Here is a 21278-nt window from a genome sequence, read left to right on the forward strand (position 1 = left end):
TTCTTTTTTTGCATTTAATTTTCTTTGTTTAATAAATTAACTATTAAATTTTAAATTTCCTATGGTTTGATCAAGACTCTTCGAATTATATTATGACAAACACTTTTATACTTACGAGCAATAAAACTTTTGAATTGTGTCAATGAGAGAAGGCAAAGGCTTATGAAGGTAGGTGAATACAAATGGTTGACATTGAATCAATTAGACTTATGCTCGTTAGCATCATTCGTGTTCTTAACAACTTGAAGGTATTAAGATCAGTAGCTTAAAGTTTTTACGGTTATAATCAATTTTAAATGTTTTGTTAGTACGATAATTAAAGGCTATCCGCTATTTTTTATATTATTGGGATTGTGATGGGTGTTAATGGGACTATGCATTTAAGATTCTTTTCAGTTTTTTTTTAATTTGAATTATTTTTTCATGGGAATTCATATTTGGATATTTTTTTTGCTTATTTTATTTTGCACTTGTTATGACAATAATTTATTTCAATGGTAAGTTCTGTTCTTAAAGAGTAGTGTCACATTTTCCAATTTTTTAATCATAAAAATTATCCTAAATAATATAACTTTTATCAATTAATTGGTGAGATAATACAATTAATTCACTTGAATCTTATAAAAAATTACTAATCATTTTATTAATGTCACATCATTTGAGATTAAATTTGAGATAAAATTTAGAATGTCTATCATTACTTGTTCTTAAATTAAATCAAAACTCTTTTGACATTTTGTGGGGTATTTTATAACAAAAATATTGGAAGTTAATGAATTAATATGTAGATGAAAAAGGAAAAAGAAAATTAAATCAATTTAATTTGATGAGAATAAAATGAATTTGGCTTCATTTTGCTTATATATATAATAACAGCAATTTGGTAATTAACCTGATTTTTAAAGGTTAAATTTGTCAAAATTTTTGAGATTATTAAAGCACATTCACATATTTGAAATCAGCGTTTTCATATATTTATTAATAAATTCACATGGCAATTCATTAGTCTATGTAGCAAACCATTTAAAACTAATTCTCATGTACTGTAGCTCATAACATCATGGGGGTAACACCAAATTTAAAATTTATATTAAATTTAGGAGAAAAACTTTGGGTAGAGTTATTTGACCCACCGATTTCGTCTCTACACATTTTTCTTAATTACAAATTTTATTATCTAAATAATTTTTAATAAATTATTTAATTAACTCTTTCTCCTCTTTCTCATTTCAATTTCACAAATTCTCTTTAATTCATTTAGATATATTCTTTTATTTGTAAATAATTAATATCACAACCTAAAGAAATAAAATTCGTTATTTAAAATTAAACATTAAGAAATTTTATCAGCCCCGAAAGCTAATAAGTATCAAGAAATTAATTTTTATTAAACACAAAAGTTAATAAATATCAAGAAAAAATTCTTATATATATAGAAAGCATGATATAGATCATGACCTATCAAGAAAGGCCAAAAAAAAAAAAAAAGAGAGAGTGAAATAGAATATTTAGTATATAGAATGTGAGAGTAGAAAGAAAATAGACAATTACAATATAGACAGAAAACGATATTAAAAAAGAATAATATTGATATCTTTAAATTTTATTTTAATAATTTTTTTAAAATGAGTATTAAAAAAATTTTGTGAGTTTAAATAAACCCACTTAAAAACTTAAACAAAAAGGAGTGTTCGTATACATCTAAGAAAATCCAGAGATCTACGTGATTATTTCGATAAATTTTTGGCGTGTTAGAGGGTTTTCAACTTAAAAATGTTAAAATAATTAAATAAACATGTGTTCTTTAATTAAAAAAGTTCGGGATAGCATTCCTTTTTAAATAATTGAGTCAAAAGTGAAGTAGAAGCTGTACAGAGTCATATAAACGGCGCCGTGGCACGAAAAGCTCCCTTCGTATTCACGCTAAAATAAAAACCCTCTCCCGTCTTCCCCGTACGCGCACACTCTCCGACTCCCTCATTCTCGCGCCCCTTCAAGATCTAGACGCCAACAACAAACCCTAAAACTCACACTCAACGGAGGTGAGAGAGAGAGAGAGAGAGAGAGAGAGAGAGATTGTATCAACACAACTGCAACAAAATAAAAGGAAGGAAATTACTATTCTCTCCTCACTTTCTCCGATCCGAATCTTCAGCTCAGGTGCCTTCATCTCCTCTTCACTCATTTCCTCAATATACTTATATACATCTCGCCCTTTTTTTTTCCTTTATATTTTGTTGGAAGAATTTTGTTATGTTTTTTTGCTGAGAAAATGAGGTTACACGCAGGAAAAAAAAGTTGGGCATTTTGATAGATCCTATAAGTCTCTGTTTGTTTCCCTCGCAAGTTGTTGAAAATTTTCTTTTAATTTCTTCTAATTTAGTGCTGTTGTTGATTATTTAGGGTTTTTGTTTGCGTTTGGAAGATTTAAGAGCAAGTGGTAGTGATGGCAACACCGCTGCACCAAGCTCCAACTGCTGATATTGTATGAAACCTTTTTTTTCTTTGTTTTTTTTTTCGTTGATCTTTTTTCTGTTTCGATTTGGGCTTTACATCTTTGATTGGGGTTTGAGGAATTTCTTGGTTTAAATTTTTGTAGGTTGCTAATGCATTTGTTCATCAGTACTACCTTATATTGCACCAATCGCCCCAGCTCGTTCACCGATTTTATCAGGATATTAGTAAACTTGGTCGCCCTGAAGAAAATGGGGCTATGAGTATTACCACAACTATGCAAGTGAGCGGCTCTTTCTCTCTTTTCATTGGTTTTACATGTATGTGTATGTGGTGTGCATTTGTGTGTTTATATCTATTGTTTCTTCTCTTAGCGACGCCTGCGGTATAGCTAGTTTGTGGTAACACAATGTTTCAAAATAATAGAATGATTTTGTTAAATAGAGGGCTAGGTGAACCGATTAGGAAATTTATTGTACCATTTGCGGCTGGGAATCTCTTATGAAGTAGCATATGCATGAGTTGAGTGTGGAATTAGTTTGCAATTCTGATTAGGAGAGTTGTTGATTTTCTCATTTCTGGTTGACACTTGGGCGCAGGCTATCAATGACAAGATACTAGCACTTCATTACGGAGAGTTCAGTGCTGAGATCACCACTGTAGATGCACAAGAATCATACAATGGGGGTGTCATTGTTCTCGTGACTGGTTATTTGACTGGAAAGGACAGTGTGAGGCGGAAATTTTCACAGAGTTTCTTCCTGGCACCTCAAGACAAAGGCTACTTTGTCTTGAATGATGTCTTTAGGTATGTAGATGATGCCTACCATTTCGGGAGCCAGGCTACCACTAATGATGTTGAAGCCCCTATTACTCCTGACCAAGGTAATTAAAAAAATCCAGAATATTTTCTAAATTAAAGCATTTTCTTTTCTCAAATTAGATGTTTAAGATGTTTCTTTCTGCAGACCATTCTCCTGTCCAGGAGAACCATGTTTCTGATCAAACAGCTATTTCATCAGAGGAAGTCAGTGGGGAAGAAGTGGACAATCCCTCAGAGAATGGAGATGGTACTATCGAAGAAGAGGAAGCACCAGTACCTGAGGTCGTTGATGCAATTCCAGATGATACGCATGTGGCTGCTGAATCCGACTCTAAAGTGGAAGAAGTGCCAAAGAAGTCATATGCTTCAATTGTAAGTAGCTTAGTACACACAACCCTTAACTTCTTGCTGGACACTTGTGATTGTCTTGCTTCAGTTATTTCATTTTTTGTTATTTCTACATCTATGTGGTGGTTCAAGGTGAACGAGGGTGTTGGCAAAAATGGTTTCTCTTGCTGTATCTTATCACCTATCTAAATTTGTTGAATTACATACAAAACACTATTGTTACAGGTGAAGGTCATGAAGGACAGTGCTTTGCCTGTATCATCTCCTCCTCCAGCTTCTCTGAGGTCCATAATGAAGATCCAAGAGCAACCACCTGCTTCTGCAACATCTCCAGCCCCAGCTTCTGAGAAACAAGTTACCAACTCAAATGCTACTGAAAATGGGACTAACCAAGAGGGTAGGGCTTGTTTGGTTCTTGTGCTTCACCAATTTCTGATGATATCATTTACTTTGTGCGAAAGTAGGTGCTGGCATTGTTATGTTTGATCAAGTCATGTTCATATGTTTGTTTATGAACAGCTGAGGGTCCATCTATTTACCTAAAAGGACTGCCTCCATCTGCTACTCATGCTCTACTTGAGAATGAGTTCAGGAAGTTTGGAACTATAAGGGCTGGTGGTATTCAAGTTAAAACCCAGAAGGTACATTCAAGTTCATTATCCATTGGAGTATTGCTAATTTTATTTGCGACAAATAATTATTCTTTCATATTTTGTGTGACAGGGATTTTGTTTTGGCTTCGTGGAATTTGAAGAGGAAAATGCTGTGCAAAGTGCAATTGAGGTATGCATAAGATTTTGCTGCCATGACCTTTTTTTGTTTTTTTCCCGCTGCTGTCTTATTACATCGACTTTTTGCATGTAATGTGTAAGAAACAAGAAGCATTTGTTAATTTACATGCAGATGGGGGCATGAAGTGAAATTTGAGGGTATTTCTGTCATGTGATTAATGCTTCTGTTACATGTTGAGAGACTTTGTGGGGATGCACTATCTTTGTTAATTTGCATGCACACATTCGTTTATTCTCTGGGATTGTATTTGTTGTTGAGATCTTCCTTTATTTATTAATGTCGGTTTGTAATTTCTTTTCCTATACCACATATATGCTAAATGTTAGACAAGGAATGAGGCAATCATTGATTGAAAGATGCATGAATATGTTGTAATCATACATTGTATGTTTCATCTCTTCATTTATGATGGTGATACAATGTTGAATACTTTTAAAGTTTCTTCTGAAGATGAGTTCTATATTATGCTTATTTGACATGGTTTAAACAACCTTCAGTGCCAAACTTTTTTATGGCAAGGGAATACTGGTGCAATGAGGCTGCTTTGGCATCACTTTAGTTTGTAGCTAGATTCTCACCCTTTCTGATGAGGGGAAGTCCATAAAACATCCTTGCATTAGATTTTTTTTTCCCCCAAATATATTTTTAGCTTTTAATATATAGTGTTGTCGGTATTTATGTTTCAGGCTTCGCCTATTGTGATTAGTGGGCACCGTGTAGTCGTTGAACCAAAGAAATCTACTCGAGGCAAGTTGACTTTTATGGTTAGATTACTGGATTCATTTTTCTTGTTTTATAAGTTTTGAAAGTGGTTGCTTTCTATTGACAGGAGGCAATAGGGGACGATTTTCATCCAGAGCTGGGAATGGATACAGGAATGAGGGGACAAGAGGGCGTGGGAACTATGGGGGTGGCAGAGGTTACGGCCGGGGTGATTTTGGTAACAGGTCTGAGTTTGAAAATAGAGGTGGCATTAGGGGAGGATTTTCAAACCGTGGAGGTGATGGATATCAGAGGAATGACAATGGTGGTCGTGTAAACCGTGCTGGTAGGCTGACTGTCAATGTGACGGCTAAAAATGTGGCACCACGTGTGTCTGCTCCTGCTTGAGGAAACCGTCCATTTTGGGGGGTTGGGGGGGCGGGGTGGGGGGGGAAGAAGGTGTTGTTTTCTTGGGGGGTGATGTTGTTGGGGCATTGGAGAGGAGGATAATTTCTATTGTAGTTTAGTGATTTGACAAGTGATTTAATAGCATTTAGAGTTAAAGATCAGGATTCATTTTCCATTTGTGGATGAGCTTCTGAAGTTTCTTGAGGAATGACCTTGGCCCTTACCCACGTTTGCTGTAACTGAGTGGTCATGGGTATCTGGTCTACGAGTTTTTGTTTGGTATACTTGTGTCATATGTCTAGTCTCCTGGGGAGAGATATTTTGGAACCTTTATTTTAAACAATGGATGATTATCTCTGTTTTTCGTATATGGTGAATGATATAACAGTTAGGTTTCCAATCTTGCTCAGCATTTTCTGAATAATGTCTCGGGGATGGATTGTGTTTTTTTCCTTGTGTGACAAGTATAAGGAAATTGCATGTTCATTATCTAGCAGTTTTGACTCGGACGTGATTCAAGTTTACTTACAAAACTTTAATTTATCACCCGTATGAAATTACTAAGCATAAATTTAGTTGGTTGATAACTGTGAAGCGGGAATAAGAACATAAGATACTGTGCATTTCAGCATCTGGGTGCAAATACGCAAGTAGCTGTTCAAAGTTGAGCGTTCTGGGAGCAAAACATTGACCAAGCATTATATATTGAGAAAAACAGAACACATGCAACCCCCATTAATCTAAAGCAAAAATATCATCCTTCAGATTGACATATGCATAATAATAGTGAACATAAACAGTTTAAAACTTTTTGAAATTCAAAATTCATTGATGTTCTTGAATACTGTTACATTTGCCAAATCAATTTAATTGCAATCGGAGGACTTGTATAGACAAATTGAAATAAAATCCTAAAGTGAGATGATGACTTAATTATAACTTACTGCTTCACTATGACATTTTGCTAAGAAAATTAATTCAGGCCCCAAAATTACACGCTTGAATGAAATCCAGATCGTAATCAACATACTTGGTCCAAAGCGGCTTGAATTGGTTCATGGCAATATCAAGCCAAGGTTTCATGTTCCCATTGAAGTGCACAACTGCAGCATTTTGTATCTCTTCCATACTAATGCTCGGATTATATCCAAGTCCCAATACATGCCATGATTTGTCTAGTGGTTTTGTAGTCGAGTAAAATGTGATCAAACCTGGAGGAAGTGTTCCCAATTTCCACAATGTCCTATTCTCATTCTGTAACACAGAAGGCATATCTAATTAGTAACAATCCAAATGTAAATTCACAATTGAAAAAACACTGAAAATTTTTACCCAAAAAGCTGTCATGAAGAATAAGTTAATGAACATGTAAACATATCAGATTTGAAACGGACTGGCAGTTGTACCAGTCCCGGCCGATCTCATCAGACAACTAAAGGTTTAGGATTATACAGCAAGTGCAATCATAGCAAGTATTTAAAGCATAAATTGGCTAAAAACAATGATACTTAATCAATGAAAATGGTTAAATATTAAAATCAATCTTACCAAATTCTGCCAGTAATGATACTCTTCTGTGCACTTCTCCCTTCTCCAAGCATCCAAATCAAAGAAGTTCATCCCATAAGCCCATGCGCATGCCTTTGGATTAAACTTCGCCTTAATAAAAGGATGTGAGAAATTCATGTACTGCGCATATCTATGAAACGAACCAAAACAAGTCTCCACTGCCCCATTAACTTTCCCATCCATATCAATCTTCCACAACCCTGTTAGGTCCCTTTGTACCACAATATCATCATCCAAGAACAAAATCCTATGCAATTTTGGATACATCTCAGGCAAATAAAACCTCAAATGATTCAATATCGACAAGTATTTGGGATTCCTAAACTTCATATTAGTAGTATCTTTCGTAGCATTCTCGAGCTTGTTCTCGAAGTAAAACCTCTGCAAATTAGCAGATTCCAGCTGCCTCAACACAGGGACATAAGACGAATTCAAAAACTTATAATCCTCGACAGCCTTCACCTCTATATGCGCCCCATTATAATCCTTCAATTTAAACATAACCTGCATTGCCCCGAGATTCATTTTATCCGTCACAACATGAAACACATGTTTCCAGGGCTCCTTTGAGTTCTTAACAGCTGAATTCACCACCACCGAAGCTGCAAGCACATTATCCGAAAAAATAGCATAATGATAAAGTTTGGGATCCTCGAATTCTGCAGGCGTTGGCTTCCCTTCATCGTTATATTTCTCCGGATGCGCAATTCGCTCTTCCATCAACCTCATAGCCAAACAATGCAAACTCTTAGGTATCGATTTTGCAGCAATCAAACTTGAAAAAGCTCCTTGCTTTTTCGCCTTAGTCAACTGTTCATTCACCGCAAAAATGGTGTCTTTTAACTTCTGAATCTTCAACTGATTATCAAAAGACTCTTTGGCCTCCGCAATTATCTGGCGAGTCAATTTGATTCTCTCTTTTACTTCCTTTTCGAATTGTCTCAATATTGATTCATCAATTGTGAGAGAATCGGACTGCATTAGAGCCTGATATGTAGGTTTGGTAATAAGATCCGTGTAATTTCTTGAGAGATCAGCGAAGATTCTAACCAGCTTCGAGTTCTCAAGCTTGAGCTTACGCGCGTAGGACGCGTAAGCCATCGCCAGAGCTCGGTGATCATCGGCTTGCTTTCTGATCTGGTCCAGCCGCGGCTTCAAAGGATCTGATTTCAGCGCCAAAACGGATCTCCGCATAGATCCGAGTCCATAGGTGCCCGAATTCAAACCCTAAATGAATCACAAGAACAAACATTCCGTCAAAAACTTAAAACCATTTCATCACGACGCCCTTTTTTTTTTTTTTTTTTTGGCTTTCTCACTAAACAAAAAAAAAAACATGACTAAAACAAATGAAAATTGTTAATGGCATTTCGTGGTTTGTAATTGTACTCACCGAGCTGTAAAGATCGCGAGAGTGAGAGCGAGAAGTGAAGAGTAGAGAGGAAGTGAAGAAGAGGAAGACGGCAAATGTAATGAAGGACGCGAGGAGTCTCATGATGAAAGTAAAGCGTCCAGTTACCGGAGCTCCGGTGCGTGCGGTTCGATGAGTCGCCATTTTGAGTTTTGATTTTGATGAGACGAACAATGGACTGAGTGGAGGAGGGAGTGCGATTTTTTATTTCACTCTCCGAGTCATTCGATTCGATGGCTCGAACTTGGAGGGGAGGTGATAGATCTGGTTATTTATTCGCTGCTGCCCGCGCCAGTTATTTGGAATGTTGTGGGCCGTTTGATTTTAGTATAGTAAATGAGTTGTACGGCTCACATTGCGTAAAGTCAACCCGTGTTGTGTCGGTGAGCTGGAGCCAGTTGGACAGTGGCGGCAACGCGGAATGAAGTGTGAGCGTTTTGATGTTGTTAACAAATTTTTAAAATTAATTAATTAATTATTATTAATATTTTTCGCTTAAAATCATTTCTGGGATAATGAAATGAAATTAAAAAAAATAAATCATACAAAAAAATAAATATCATATGAATATTAGAATATCACTTAAGAAAATTGTTATTGCCATTATTATCTACATTGATGTCATGAATGAAGTTGAAATTCTTCTAAAAGATTTGCTTATTTTTAGTAATCTTTTGTGTTTAATTTATCATCATCATCTACGTAAACTCAACAGTGAATCACAATGATGGAGAGGATGAAATTATAAGTGAAATCAATCTTCAAATGCTGAGAGTGAAAAAAATATCCAACGTCCAATCCCACTTAAATACTCATACTATAATTATCACTTGCTTATTTGAAATCGAAGTTCTCTTATTGGGTCCGCTCGAAGTGGAATCATATTTTACCTAATACTGAAAATTTTATTACTCTAGCGCCATTAAATTCAATATAGTCCAATAATATCAAATTCGAAAACGACAAGGTTGAATAGAAACAATATAATAATATGAATTTAATACGTGCCTTCACTGCAGAGTTATACTTGAATATAATTGTCTTTTTTTATATATTTTATAATAAAAATGAATATAATTGTCTAAGGCAGACTTTATAACGCATTGAATAAGGACCATTATGTCCTAATCCTGAAATTATTATTGTCAAGGAGGTGCATCCATTGAAAAGCATGTCTCATCAATGAAACTATACGTGTAAATCATCGTATGGTACTATGCCGGCCCAACTCAAAAAATGAAAAGCCATTGGTCCTAACCTATTCTTAGGGATAGCAATGGGCACCGCCCGCAGCGGGTTTGCCATTACTAAACCCAAACCCACACAAAATTTAAATTATCAAACTCATCTGCAACCCGCAGCGGGTTTTAATTTTTTTAAAAAAACTCACCCGCAGCGGGTTTTAACAATTACCAAACCCGCAATGGTATCCGACGGATTTTTTGCGGGTTTCCGTATTTAAAATCACAAATATTTAATATATAAATTTATAATAATAACCTCAAGTTCCATATAACATATTCAATTTTATATTTAAACAATGTAAATGAAAAATTAAAATTTCCACATCAATTCAACACAAATTCTCAAATTTAAGTATAAATTATACAAATCTATTTAAAAAACACAAACTAATATCTAAAAATAATAATTACATTTCATATTATCATTTAAAACAAGATCAAAGAGAATATATTTATTTTATTCACCACCATAAGCACCCATCTAACACAATGCCTAAAATAATAATTAAGATTAATATTTTCAAATACTAATTCGAAGGGAAATGCCTTTAGTTTTCTTTAGGTTATGACTTTAGAATAAGAGATGAGCCATATACACACATACACAACTTTGAGCCTTTGGCTATTTGGTAATTTGATTAATTACATTATTTTCTTTATATATTTTTATATTTAAATTAAATTAAAAATATTTGAAAAAAATTATTGCGGGTTTGGTGGATATCCATGCGGGTATCCACCGGGTATAAGGTTAATACCAAACCCACCCGCATCCATATGCGGGTTTTAATTTATAATACTAAACCCGCCCGCAACGGATAAAATTACCCGCAATGGGCGGGTTTTGGCGGATAAGTTTGGGCGGGTTTGCGGGTTTGCGGGTACAATTACCATCCCTACCTATTCTATTTTCGAATTTTTTAATTGAAATTTGTTACCACAGAGAATAGTGTTGACTTTCTAAAATCTTTTAAAAGCATCTGATTTATTATTCGTATTTTTTCGCATGGATATGGGTCCATTTGAAGTCATGCACATTCCATTTTCTCTTTTTCACGGTAGGGCTTGGTCCACTTGGGCTACAATTCCTACAACATGAGCTCAATTTGGGTTCATTCAGATTCTCGCGCGGATCCAATCAGCTCTTTTCCGTGGCACCAAAAGAGCACGATCTAGCACTGTCTCACACCTCTATTTGAAGCACATTTAAAATGGCAGAAGAAACTTCTGTAGCAGGTACGAGTGAACGAGGGCAGAGGTGACTTTATAGGACACGAAAATGACCGACTAACGACAGAGTGCCATGTGTATATGAATATATTTAATGGTTGATTGCGACAGTAATCATCATGCAAGAGGCGAATGGAAGGATCATTGCTCCCAAACCCAAAGCACTAAAAGATTTTTCCCCAGCAAATAGGAAATGCTTATGACAAACAAGAGCATAAAAAAACGGCGAATTTGTTGGGCTAGCTCGTCACCAGTTTTTTTGTTTTTTTTTTTTTTAATTTTTAATACTGACCTAGATCGAATATATTATGGCAAAATTCATATTTTTTCCTCACTAATCGAGAGAGGAATAAAGTCCCGACATCTGCTGGGACCCTAACCTGTTTGGTTTGTCGTTGGAATACATGTGATCGGTCTTCATCTGATTTGAACCTCAGGTTTCATGCTTGATTTCTTGTATAGTGTTTTTTAAACCTTGCTGATACCAGAGTCTACTCTAGTGGCATTTTTTCGCATTGGCCGGGTAATAAACAGCAATGCAACTTCCTGGAAACGCATTAGCAGTTTCCCAGTTTCTGCTTTGTTTGGCATTTTATTGTGGCCTTAAATCTGGTAACTAATAACAGTTGTTTTTATTTTGGTGTTCTTTCTCTCTCGTATTTACTCATGCAATCAAGAAAAAGGAAAACAGAGGAATTTTATTGAAACATTAAAATAGAATTATGAGATTCCTTCTTCTAGTAAGTAACATGCGGTTAGTTGTATTAATTAATGCAGAGCTTGAATATTCAATTCGACGCAATCTTGCTAATTAGCTTACTTTCCTAGAGAACCGTGACTGAGTCTGAGTGTATCTACTCTGAAAGTTTAACAGACTTAACTCGAGAAGTAGAAGGTCCATTCGACAATCGGCTAAAAGCAATTATCCTTGTAAAAGCCCTGCATCGGATTCTCACACCAGGGAAAAAATATACCTGTCTATGGAGAAGTTGGGTTCATTTCCTATTATTTGACCTTTATTTTGCAAACAAATTAACACAAGAAGCAGCATGTGGCATGTGAAATAACTTAAAGCCCTATATCCCGCTAACATATTAGTAGAATCAGATATTGTATATTTTACTGATCCAAATATAACATATTATTTTCCACGTAAAAAGGCGTGTCTCCAAAGAGAACTTAATTGTGTACGAAACTCAATTGATGCACCATGGCACGCCTGTCCTATTTAGCCAGTATTTGAGTTTGCTGCTGAAATGGGCTACATTTGCAAATTGAAATAAAGGGAAAAAGGAAATTGCAAATATTTACTTCATATAATCCAATTTAAACATAAAAAAGGAAAAAAAAAAGTGAAAAGAAAAACAAAAAACCTAAATATTTCAATGGTAAATCTTCTTGCCATGTTTGGTCACATTGTGCAGCCATCCAATCCCTTTGAAGGCCTTAGAAATCTTAACAAGATTAGGCCTTCCCATTCCCAAATTCATCTTCCCGGCTGAGAATTTCAAAGCCTGTAAGCAACAAAGCTGCCCGTCATCAATCTCATCCTCGTCCTCCTCCTCATCGTCGTCGTATTTGCTCCTCCATTTCTTTCCCTTCTTTGTTTTGCTTTTAGCAAGCAACTGCTGACGCTGCTGCTGCTTAGTTGACTCATGGTCGGCCTCGTAAGTCTCCCAAAGCATATCCATACCTTCACAGCTTCCTTGATCAACGTTATTGTGCCTCTCCTCGAATAACTTGCATGCCAACGTCCTTCTCCATTCCTTTTCTTTCCTCATCGACCCAAAACTCCCAAGACTCGATCCAAAACTCGGCGAATGAGTAAACTCCCCACCATCATTCTCGTCACTCCATAGATGGTCACCACCACCAAGTAGTAGTACTCTCTGAGAATTCAATCTCACTTTATTCTCCAAAGCCTTGGATCCGCTACTCATAAACAAGTCGACTTTTGTTTCTTCAGCTTTATCATTATTATTATTATTATTATTCAACCCAACGCTTGATGGCTTGACTTCTTCTTTTTCACCCTTTTCGCACGACACATCGACAAAAACATCATGATCTTCCTCCTCCAAGAAGCCTCCTAAACTTTTTTCCTCCGCAATCAACTGACTACTACTTTGTTGGCGATCACTTTCGGCCTTCATAATCTCCGCCAGGGTAATAATCTCGACCAAACTCTCACGACACAAGTGCTTGTCAACGGGCGCTGCTTCCGAATTTGATGACGACAACCCATTTGTTTCTTCTGAAACGCCTACTGAAATTTCTCCAACCTCTATAATACTAGAGGTATCAAACACGATCTTGTAGGCTTCAAGATCCTCCAAGTTCAGTGACTGTTCGTCTGTTGTTGAGTCGTCTGAATTAGAGCGCAGCTTCTCGACCGCATTGCGGTATGCGGAGAGAAGGAAACTAACTTTGGAATTAGCGCATAGTTCGGTGTCGCGGACAAAGGTGGTGAGGAGAGTGAGAAGCAAGAGGGAAGTTGTAATGAAGAGAGGAGAAAGGAAAGAGAGGATCTTGATGATGTACGGTGAGAAGAAAATGAAGTAAGAGAAGTAAAGAGGGTGAGAGATGATGAAAGAACAAAAGAGCAACAAGTCAGAGAGGAGCAGGCTTGAGAATTTTGCTTTCTTGTTAGTGTTTGCTGGGAAGGAAAATTCAGACATTTTCTACGAAAGTGAGAGAATGGACGTGGATGGAGATAGAAAATGAGTTCGATTCTTGTTTTTTTTTTGTTTATGCGAAATGGTGGGGGAAGAGAAAGGCGTGAGATTGGAAGCAAGAGCGGCGCGAATAAAGGAACGAGACTGGAGAGTACTTATCAGTGAGTGAGTGAGAGAGAGCGATCAAGCGTTATTAACGAACAAATTGGCAACAAAAAGAAAGCACTTTTGGAAACTTTAATAACCACCATCTCTGCTTTCTTTTTCCTGTTCATCATTTGTCATCATCACGGCTAATTTTGGTTAATTAATTGAGTAATTTCACATCGTCGCGTTATATTCTCATTGCAAATTAACTTGCAACACTCCCATAATACAGATAGAAAAATCAGCCAGGCTGTTCATTTGGATTTAACAGTTCTGCATGTTCACACCATCCATCACCTGTGACGCATGCATAAATGAAATCCAATCCAATAAAATAGTATTTTCTTTTCTACGTATGGAAAATTCTTATGGGTCGTATGAAGACAAATTTGACCAACTTGAGTCGGGGATTGATCAAAGGGATCCAGCATTTTTTTTTTCTTTTTAATTTTAATTATGCTGACAAATTTTTACCATTTTTTGTTTTATTGATTACATTTAACTAATGTTTGTTTACTGTCAAATCAAAGCTTTCATTTCGGTACTCTTTTTTCATTTTTTCCCCCCTTCTCATCCATAAATTTTAAAGTCAGTCAACTTCCATCTTAATTGACCTAGAATTTAATCTAAACAGTCACTTGAAACGAACATCACCCAATGATCAATCTGCGAATCTTCAATTCATAATGAAACCCTTCAAGCATCTTTGCTTCAAGTTTAAGTTAAATTCATCATACCTCTTGTCCCCATGAAATTTTTATCATTTGATCATTTTTGTATTTCAATACCTTGTGCCCAGCTAGTTAATACCCTTAAAACAAGATTGTAGAGATATATTTAATCACGTGATGAAACATTGTCTAAATGTTAATATAACTGAATGAAATCACTTTCCAACTCGGACTAAAATCTATATTAGAATTCTCTCATCGTCCGAATAATTTTTATTAACATGACTGGTGGTTAATAAATTAAAAAATAAAAATAATTAAATCGTAATCATATACTAACTCTAAATAATAAATGGTACAAAATCTATAAAAAATAAGAAAAATTTGGAAGAGAGGATTTTAATCCGTAATTTCAATAAAATTTTGACTCCAAAAGGAACAACGACATTATGAATTATATAAGAATAGAAATCATTGTACAAACTATGGCCTACAAGCCGGTATGAGGTTAAAGTATTGATTAAATGAAAATATAAAAATAAAAATAATTAATGAAAATGAAAAATGTATAGGTTTTGAGAAAATTTTGTCATTTTGTGATACCGTGACGTCAATTTTAATGGAGACTTCTCTTCCCTAAAGTGTGACTGTGTGAGGCATTGGTAGGAACTAGGAAGGTTGAGATTGAAGACAATAGGTGATTGAGCAGAGGTTCGGAGATTTAGAGAATAGATTGGTCAGCGATTGGTTGCACCTTGCACATGGGAAAGCACTTATTATAGCCATTCAATTCAAGTGCTTTCCGTGCATGCACCCCCCTTTGGCTATGGACCTTCGGTCCCCCTACTCGTAGCTTTTAACCCTGAATCGTTCCATGTGTCTCTTCTTATCTACCATTTTACTGGTTTTGTTTTTTTTGTTTTTTTTTTAATTAATATTTCATGAAATTTTTTCAGATATCTTTTCCATCTTGACCGGTAAGTCTTCCGCGAATCAATTATAATTTGTCTGGTCTCTGTTAAAAACACCGACGTGCTGAAACAAAGATTGGCATAAGCATAACAAGAAATAAGCAAGAAACTCATCCATTTTTCTAAGTCAGCCGAGAGAGTAAAAGTCACCCGAGAGAATTAGATTCTATGGTAACTTATGCTACTCTAACTTCTGTTGATCCAAACCCTATATATATTTGATTGGCAGAAAATTAAGGATGTGGGAAGGTCTATACAAGAATTACTGATTAATGTTCAAAGATTGTGAGATGTTTCCATTTCACAATTATTTTATTTCTAAGAGATGGGAACCGCCTATTTTTGAAAATTTGAAAAAAATTTAAAGTTTATTATATAGTTACAACCTTTTTCTTCAGCGACTATAATTTTTAAGTCATAACATCTCAATACTAATAAGAACCAGTATTTAAACCATGCACTACGTTAGAACTCACTTAAATAGATCTTGATAAGTATGGTAGATTCGTGGTTTAACATCGAAAAAAAGAAATTATTCCTCCGAGATACTCAATATCAAAAAAGACCTTGATAAATCATTAGATGTTCACACCATAATTCCATAGTCGAGATTGAGAAGTAGCTGCAGATTACAACAATTTTTTTCCAAGCGAAAAGGTTGCAGCTTGGGTTAATGCATTTCCTACTTGAGTAAACCTTGTCGATGATGATAGATGAAATGCGAAAATTGCAGCATTAGCCAGGGGTGTACCTAATGCTGGGGTAGTATAATTATGGCCCGCAAGCTATCAAGCACCAAAATGCCCGCCTGTTGACAATTGTAACACATGGCCCACGCCAACGAATTAGTTTAGCATCAGCTTTTGCTAAAGCTTATGCCTGGACTCTGGTCTGGTGAGCAAAAGATAAAAAAGAAGCTCATCTTTACATTTAAACCAACAGACAAGAAGAAAAGATCACCTACCACTTTTTCCTCATCACCCAAAGCAACCCAGATTTGACCGCGTAAAACTAGTCCCACTCTTTTTCTTTGGTTAGTTAAAACTACCAAGACAAAATGAGCACTTGGCCAAAAAGTAAATGTATGTTATGTTTTAATAATAATAGCATCTTCTTCATTGTATTAACATAGAGAAGAATATGAGCATCATTGTACTCTTCGAGCTCGTTCCCATTATGAGAAAGTTCATTATGGGGAATCTTAGGGCCAACTCCATGTGCAAGAGATTTAGACAAAAGTGATTTATCATTCTTCACATAGTTCTCTTGAAACAACTCTAACCCAAAGCCAATCTTTCTGATCATGAATAATACATACCAGGTTTAGATAGATTTGACTTTTACAGTCTCTCTATAATAATATTCAAACGGTTTGCATATTTTTTACTTGCAGCAATCTCGCGGCCAAATCATGCACACAGAGACCGTTCAGAGTGGACATGTACATGACCTTAAGTTGAAGGCATTGGGCATCTCACACCTGCTCGTTAGAAAGGTGCCAAGAATCCATGGGCTGCTCGTTCCCTTATACCAAAGGCGGGAGGGTCAGGTAACTCTGCTTATAAAAAGCAAAATCATGAATCCAACATGTTGGATTTGACAGAGGACCTTCTCCACATTTCAGGAGGAAATTTTTTCTTTGTAAAATTAAATTACTCAGTAAGGCAGCTCAAGCCTCAATAATAAACCATACAAACACATCTTTATGATATTGCCATTCCAATATTGGAAAAATGACCTAAAGAATTCCTATCAAATTGCTCCAATTGTAAACGTGACATCTTTATGATGCTGGCCAGTGTTAAATTTAAATTAAAAAAAAAAACAATGGTCTCACATATATAACATACAACACCAGTGCTTCCTTAATAATATATTAAATGCATAATAGCACTACCAAACATTTTTTGTTCCACAAGAAACATCCAAATCCAAGCACAGACCACTACAAACCCATAAACCAAGGAAAATCAGAATCAGTTACATTTGGATGACTGTGACCACTGAACCGTACTACTTCTATCTCATCACTGAAGCATTACAAGCAAAACGCAACTCTCACTCTGTCATGACAGGCTTGTTCTCATTTGTTTTGGGTCTTTGTTCTTTTGGCCTTTGCTCTTCCATTTTCCTGCAATACCAAGCAAATGTTATTATGCCGTATGCCTAGAAGCATGTTAATACATGAACTTGAAAACAAATTTTAACAAATCAGAGCAGGTGGATTAATAGACCCTGCAGCAATTAACAAATTACAGATCAATCAAACAACGTTGCAGGCATACTCTCTCTATATTCAGAATTGAAAAGTCATAGTAAATAAGACCAAGACGACAGATATTCTTGCAGACAAAGCAGCAGCAGGAAGAGAAAGAGGGTGGCGAGGAAGGACTGCATCAGAATCAATGAAGATGATGCAGCATATGACAAGTAAGAACTACAGTTAAGAACAACCTAAGAAATTGGCCAGTTTCACAATCTACTTATTGCCATAAATATTTGTTAGAATCATTTCAATGATAAAATAACAACCAATAATCCAAACATACACAAAACATGTCCAAGATAAATTTGTAAGGTTGACAGACTAATCAAATCTATTCTCAATGATTATACAAGACTTATTAATGTACAGATCAAACCTATTGGAATAATCAGAATAATCTAAAATCAACACACGCAATACAATTTGTGTTAAACATGACAAGGTCTTAGTTGCAAGAAACCAATTGTAAGCTATCAGATGATTATATGACAAGATTTCACCAAGGTGAAGAAAGACTTTCTGCCATTCTAAGGTTCTACTCGTTTATCATAGTTTATCCACAAATTACGATGAAAAGGTTTCTGACAAACTTTCATCCCGGTCCCATAAATCAGTTACCTCTCCATCATTTTTCACAATGACCTACCATGTGTACAAGTTACATCCACCAGAGTTCAAACTTCTCCCTCTCTCTCTCTCTTTTTTTTTCCACAAAATTTCCAAATGTTAATAAGTGAAATGCTGACTCTTGTGTCAATTAAATCAACCTAAAAATAGCTTCCAAAAACTTGAATTGCAAACAAAACATTCACGGTATGCTTGGAGCAAGAGTTCAAATAACTCAATCTAGTATAACTAATACGAAACCTATCACTCTCAAACAATCAGACCATCCCAATTATTCAAAAATTTCAAATAAAATCTCCAGGCTTAATAACAAAAAATAAAATCTAAATTAATAAAAAAAAAATCCCTTGAAGACCATAGAAAAATATATCACTATAAACAATAATAGCGATTAAAATAAACAATAAATAAATAAAATACCTCTTGTCAGAAGCGCCGCCCTTCTGGCTGAGGAAGGAACGGAAGAGAGGAGAGTTCACGTCGTAGATCATTGTTGATTATGAATAATCACCGTAGGATTCCTGTATCAGAAAAAGAAACCCTAGTTCCGTTTTCGTTTTAATTTGAGTACTGTCCTGCCCAAGACACCGCTTTTATACCGTCGGATTAGACACTTCACTTCTTCGTGACGGGCTGTTGATCGGGCTCCTCGCTTATCTAGGCCCATATTTTAAAAGCCCACTGAAGAAAGTGATTAACGAAATTCGGATTTCTCGGAGCTGATTTAAAACTGCAAGAACGTTTACGTCCTTGACCTTAACAGAATCTTCTTAAAACGCCAATGCTCGTAATTCTCAACTTTGTTAAAATCTTAGCCGTCGGTAGACTGTGAAAATTACGCGAATACCGTTCAACGGTGTCAATCTGCTATCCAATTAACATACACTCAGATGGGGCCAAAACGCAACGCGTCTCAGTCTCCAACCAAGGAATTTCTGACCGTACCACAATTTCTCAGAACAAACGTCAAATGATCCTGCGGCTACTTTCGGTTCGCACGTGCACAATAAGACGCGTGTGGACGGATGCATTACGTCAAAATTCCTCGAAGCAAAGAAAAGCAAAGCGATTTCCCACTTCAGAAAGTTCGGCTGTCACGGGCTCACGGCATGCAATAGTGTATATATATATATATATATATATATATATTATAGAAAAGAAGAAGGGAAAAATTGGTAATTGGCCTTGGCTACTGATTTTGGGACTGACTGGTGATGTGTGTCGTTTTCATGACTTGTGCGCCACCATACCACTTATTAAAAATGAATTAATGCCCCCCTTTTCCCTTCCCGTAGAGGGTACTTTTACTATTATTGCACCCTTTTTCTGTCATTGTTTTCCATTTTTTCATTTATTATTTTTGGTAGGATATGTTATTTTGAAACCGCACTAAAATAGTGTATTTTTTTCATAACCATAAGAATAAAATTATAATAATTTTTTTATTATTTATCACTTTACGTACGTAGTTGTGAATTCGTACTCTACCTTAGAACAACTCTAAATACATTCATATAGTTTACTAATATAAACGATAGAAAAAAATTATGGGAACTAACGAAAATCAATATTATTATGGAGTCTACACACATATAAGAGAGAAAATCTATCTTTATCTAATTATGGGAGGAGGATTGGACTCAAACCCACTCAATTTGATGAAGAGAATATTCTTACTACACTTGATTGATATTTTCTCATATGTATATATTTTATGGAAAAGTGAAAATATATATACATATTACGTTTTATTTTAAATAAATAAAAACACATTTCAATGTGATTAAAATTTACCATTGAAGCAGAATATTTGAAGAATAAACGAATAAGTTTCATTCACTTTATAAAGATTAGAATCGTAGCTTAATTTTAAAGATTGACTAAAAAAATTGTATAATTGTTGATGATAAGGAGATGGAGGGCGCGAGGGTTAATAAGGTCAATTTGAGAAAAAGGAAATGAGGTTTAGGGTTGAGGTTGGCGGGACGTTATCCAGAGAACCTTGTATATGACAGGCCGCCCAGCCAATCAGAACTTCGTCGGTGCCATGGGCTCCCTCCCAAGTCCTCTCCCTAACCAACCTATTTATAACTCAACTCTCGAGCCCTTTGACTATCCTCCACAATTCTTGTTATACCCATTCTGTCCCTCATGTAAACGTGTGATTACGTCCATGGAAACCAAATGTCATTTTACAGAACTGCCCTCTTTGTTTTTTTTTCCAATATTTAAGAAAAAATTAAAAGAAAGAAGAAAACAAAGCTTTGTTTAGTCAGTAAACATCTTTTACAGATTGCGTTGAAATTGTCAAATTGATTTGCTTCAAAGCTTTTCAACATAAATTACATAGTGTAATTACGGATAAGTTCATGGCCTTATTATTTTGTTCGGCTATAGCAAACATTGAAAAAAAAAAAAAAAGCTCAAGATCTTGATGGAACATTTGAGCATTGACTAAATCTCACTTTAATTTGATTTAAGGAAAGTGCACATCATTGTTAAGTTTCAATACCTTTTCCTATGGAATGGACATATTTAATTATATACTTGGATATATTTAGTAAAAATAGTAAAAAAAAAATAGTAAATTCTTACTCAATTATAATATTGACTCGTGTCATTGAGTCTTGAAGAGAACAATACGTATGATGCTAATTAGTTTAAGATAATTTACTTAAATAATTAATCCTATTACACTAATAAGGCGCATAGGTTAAACATGCGAGTACCTAAATATCCTCTTAAATAAAAAAGAATATTATTTTTATTTTTCATGTTTTTAAGAGTATATTAATCCAAATGAGCTCATTACATATTATTTTAAATACAAATTATGTATCTCAATTATAAAAATATTATATAATAGTTATAATAAAACTAATACAAATAAAAGATAAATTTAACATATCTTGCTTTTCACGTTTTCACAATAATTTAAAA

General features: G+C 35.2%; 4 protein-coding genes across 5 annotated transcripts; 1 reads left to right on the forward strand and 3 right to left on the reverse strand.

Annotated features, from left to right (window-relative positions):
• Positions 1 to 1870: 1870 nt before the first annotated feature.
• LOC102627559 (nuclear transport factor 2) lies at positions 1871 to 5927 on the forward strand. Of its 2 annotated transcripts, XM_006479164.4 has the most exons (10): positions 1871 to 2160; positions 2404 to 2485; positions 2600 to 2737; positions 3054 to 3339; positions 3423 to 3649; positions 3851 to 4022; positions 4145 to 4266; positions 4349 to 4408; positions 5104 to 5164; positions 5247 to 5927. In XM_006479164.4, the coding sequence occupies exons 2-10, from the start codon at positions 2447 to 2449 to the stop codon at positions 5525 to 5527; spliced, it is 1386 nt and encodes a 461-aa protein (XP_006479227.2). In that variant the 5' UTR covers positions 1871 to 2160; positions 2404 to 2446; the 3' UTR covers positions 5528 to 5927. The 2 variants fall into 2 exon arrangements, with proteins under 2 accessions (XP_006479227.2, XP_006479228.2); XM_006479165.4 differs by lacking the exons at positions 5104 to 5164; positions 5247 to 5927 and adding an exon at positions 4915 to 5076.
• A 408-nt stretch (positions 5928 to 6335) lies between these two features.
• Positions 6336 to 8782, reverse strand: LOC102628540 (galacturonosyltransferase 8). The gene is made up of 3 exons (XM_006479168.4): positions 8490 to 8782; positions 7076 to 8323; positions 6336 to 6781 (listed from the first exon to the last, which is right to left on the reverse strand). Exons 1-3 carry the CDS (start codon positions 8649 to 8651, stop codon positions 6506 to 6508), a joined length of 1686 nt encoding a protein of 561 aa, XP_006479231.2. The 5' UTR covers positions 8652 to 8782; the 3' UTR covers positions 6336 to 6505.
• A 3178-nt stretch (positions 8783 to 11960) lies between these two features.
• Positions 11961 to 14092, reverse strand: LOC102628840 (uncharacterized). The gene has a single exon (XM_006479169.4). It carries the CDS (start codon positions 13657 to 13659, stop codon positions 12364 to 12366), a length of 1296 nt encoding a protein of 431 aa, XP_006479232.2. The 5' UTR covers positions 13660 to 14092; the 3' UTR covers positions 11961 to 12363.
• A 3195-nt stretch (positions 14093 to 17287) lies between these two features.
• On the reverse strand, positions 17288 to 18933 carry LOC102629102 (wound-induced basic protein). Its single transcript, XM_006479170.4, has 2 exons — positions 18759 to 18933; positions 17288 to 17576 (listed from the first exon to the last, which is right to left on the reverse strand). The coding sequence occupies exons 1-2, from the start codon at positions 18827 to 18829 to the stop codon at positions 17504 to 17506; spliced, it is 144 nt and encodes a 47-aa protein (XP_006479233.1). The 5' UTR covers positions 18830 to 18933; the 3' UTR covers positions 17288 to 17503.
• Positions 18934 to 21278: the final 2345 nt, after the last annotated feature.

The sequence above is a fragment of the Citrus sinensis genome, chromosome 3, assembly GCF_022201045.2.
Source record: "Citrus sinensis cultivar Valencia sweet orange chromosome 3, DVS_A1.0, whole genome shotgun sequence".
NCBI lineage: Eukaryota > Viridiplantae > Streptophyta > Magnoliopsida > Sapindales > Rutaceae > Citrus > Citrus sinensis.

Excerpts from the sequence above, each read along its gene's own strand:
- LOC102627559 (XM_006479164.4), top strand. The coding sequence starts at position 2,447 with ATGGCAACACCGCTGCACCAAGCTCCAACTGCTGATATT. Across the intron at positions 2,486-2,599 it reads AAGCTCCAACTGCTGATATT|GTTGCTAATGCATTTGTTCA; the intron begins GTATGAAACCTT and ends AAATTTTTGTAG. Across the intron at positions 2,738-3,053 it reads GTATTACCACAACTATGCAA|GCTATCAATGACAAGATACT; the intron begins GTGAGCGGCTCT and ends ACTTGGGCGCAG.
- LOC102628540 (XM_006479168.4), bottom strand. The coding sequence starts at position 8,651 with ATGGCGACTCATCGAACCGCACGCACCGGAGCTCCGGTAACTGGACGC. Across the intron at positions 8,324-8,489 it reads CTCGCGATCTTTACAGCTCG|GGTTTGAATTCGGGCACCTA; the intron begins GTGAGTACAATT and ends TGATTCATTTAG. Across the intron at positions 6,782-7,075 it reads ATCATTACTGGCAGAATTTG|AATGAGAATAGGACATTGTG; the intron begins GTAAGATTGATT and ends TCTGTGTTACAG.
- LOC102628840 (XM_006479169.4), bottom strand. The coding sequence starts at position 13,659 with ATGTCTGAATTTTCCTTCCCAGCAAACACTAACAAGAAAGCAAAATTC.
- LOC102629102 (XM_006479170.4), bottom strand. The coding sequence starts at position 18,829 with ATGATCTACGACGTGAACTCTCCTCTCTTCCGTTCCTTCCTCAGCCAG. Across the intron at positions 17,577-18,758 it reads GGCGGCGCTTCTGACAAGAG|GAAAATGGAAGAGCAAAGGC; the intron begins GTATTTTATTTA and ends TTGGTATTGCAG.